This window comes from Nicotiana sylvestris, chromosome 10 (genome assembly GCF_000393655.2).
Source record: "Nicotiana sylvestris chromosome 10, ASM39365v2, whole genome shotgun sequence".
NCBI classification, from domain to species: domain Eukaryota; kingdom Viridiplantae; phylum Streptophyta; class Magnoliopsida; order Solanales; family Solanaceae; genus Nicotiana; species Nicotiana sylvestris.
This window is the reverse complement of record NC_091066.1, coordinates 173,049,208-173,051,516: the sequence shown is the minus strand read 5'-3', so window position 1 is coordinate 173,051,516 and position 2,309 is coordinate 173,049,208. Positions and strand designations below refer to the sequence as shown.

At 38.2% G+C, this 2,309-nt stretch overlaps 1 protein-coding gene across 1 annotated transcript; it reads left to right on the top strand.

Annotated features, from left to right (window-relative positions):
• Positions 1 to 1,575: 1,575 nt before the first annotated feature.
• LOC138880272 (secreted RxLR effector protein 161-like) lies at positions 1,576 to 1,917 on the top strand. Its single transcript, XM_070159951.1, has one exon. It carries the CDS (start codon positions 1,576 to 1,578, stop codon positions 1,915 to 1,917), a length of 342 nt encoding a protein of 113 aa, XP_070016052.1.
• The last annotated feature ends 392 nt before the right edge of the window (positions 1,918 to 2,309 follow it).

Here is a 2,309-nt window from a genome sequence, read left to right as displayed (position 1 = left end):
GCATAATTTTAAGCGATTCGAAGCCCGAATTCATAAAGCCGTGGATATATGCACAAGAAAAAGCGGCTGTCGAAGCCCCTTGGCTTTTGCAACTCAAAGATTGTGAATACAGTGATCATATAGGATTCAACTTCTATAGCCTGTTTGATGGCCGCGCCGTTTTTATTCTTTTAAGCTGCATTCAAGTATTTTCAATCTTAGATTATCTAACCAGAAATCTCATGGTGACTGCAATTTTTCTGGGAAACAGGAGAATAGACACATTTTGGGATTCTATAATTGTGACAGGGGAGTCGGTGAAGAAGATAGATCGTGAAAAATATTTGCGATGGATAAAAGAAAACAATCCAGCATTATGAAGGTATCCATAAAACAAGTAAATAGTTTGAATCTGTTACTTGTTTGGGCGATCAAGCAATATTTGTATGAAAAAATAGCAATTCCTTCTCGATTCCTGCAAGAAGTGGCAAAGAATGCCAAGCAAATTACGTCTATTTTACCCTGGATGCGCTCGATACTCTTGACAAGAAATATCTAATCCTTAATCGCAAATCATGTATTTACTATATGCAAGAATGAAGGATCAAAGGACCTTTCCCTAATCCACCAATCTGGTTTCAACCACGACTTCGCAAATAAGACGTGGTTCTCGTAAAAAGATTCCCCGCTGCCGACTTGATGTTGAAGGCGGCGAACTATTTATGATGCTCCTACAAGAAGAAAACGAGCCTACAAATGTAAAAGAGGCTCTCTCATGCCCTTCTAAGGAAAAATGGACAAAAGCAATGGAAGATGAATTGGAGTCTATGAGAGTCAACAAAGTTTGGGAATTAGTTGACCTCCCTGAAGGACGCAAAGCAATTGGGAGCAAATGGGTTCTCAAAATTAAATTCAAGGCTGATGGCACAATTAAGAGATATAAGGCTCGACTGGTAGCGAAAGGGTATACACAGCAGAAAGGAATAGACTACGAAGAGACTTTCTCGCATGCTGTACGATTTACCTCGGTTCGCCTGGTTTTAGCTATTGCTGCAAGCTTGGATCTTGAATTACATCATATGGATGTAAAGACTGCCTTTCTCAATGGAGAACTAGAAGAAGAAATCTATATGGAACAACTTGAGTGTTTCATTGAAAGGGCCACGAACAAAAGGTTTGTAGACTTTTGAAGTTTATTTATAGCCTCAAACAATCTTCAAGGTAGTGGTATATACGCTTTTAGAATGTTCTTGTATCCAATGGTTTTACCATGATGGATGGAGACCATTGTGTTTATACCAAGAGATCAAGAAACAAGCTTGTGATTTTAACATTGTATATAGATGACATACTTATAGCTGGAAATGATAAGGAGTTTATGACCGAGATAAAGTCATGGTTATCATCCCAATTTGAGATGAAAGATATGGGTGAAGTTGCATATATTTTTGGAGTTAAGATTTCAAGAGATAGTCCAAAGAAACTATTGTATCTCTCACAAGAGAATTACATTAGAAAAGTTCTTGAATGATTTAATATGCAAAATAGTAGCCAGTTGAAACTCCTATCAGTAAAGGTCATGCCTTGGGAAGTAAGATGTGTCCTAAGACTCCTGAAGAGACGGAAATAATGAGTAGAGTTCCTTATAGGAACGCAGTTGGAAGTCTAATGTATGTTATGGTGTGTACTAGACCTGATATCTGTCAGGCAATTGGCTTGATAAGTAGATATCAATCCGACCCAGGTTTAGCACATTGGAAAGTAGTAAAGAGGATCACGAAATATCTGAAGGGAACTGCTGATTATGCCTTTTGTTATCAAGGCGGCAAGGATTTGCGATTAGTTGGATACAGTGATGCTGATCATGGAGGAGATCTAGATGAGAGGAAATCTACCTCAAGATATGTTTTCTTACTCAATGATGGCGTTGAGCAGTAAGAAACAATCATGTGTATCACTATCTACGATGGAAGCCGAATACGTGGCTCTCGCATCAGCAACACAAGAAGTTGTTTGGTTGAAAAAGTTCTTGGAGCACTTGTTGGATATCGCTGAAAATAGTAAACCAGTATTAGTCTACTGTGACAGTGAGGCTGCAATATCCTCCACCAAGGACCCAAAGTTTTATTGTAAAATCAAACATATAGATATCAAGTATAACTATGCGAGAGACATGGTTAGACGCAAGGTAGTGAATGTGAAGTATGTGTCTATAAAAGATATGTTAGCAGATTTATTGACCAAACCATTGTCTAGCGATGCATTTGTGAGAAACACTAGGTCTCAAGGCTTGCGTAGACTCTGAGATACTTATTCGTTATTTATTTTTT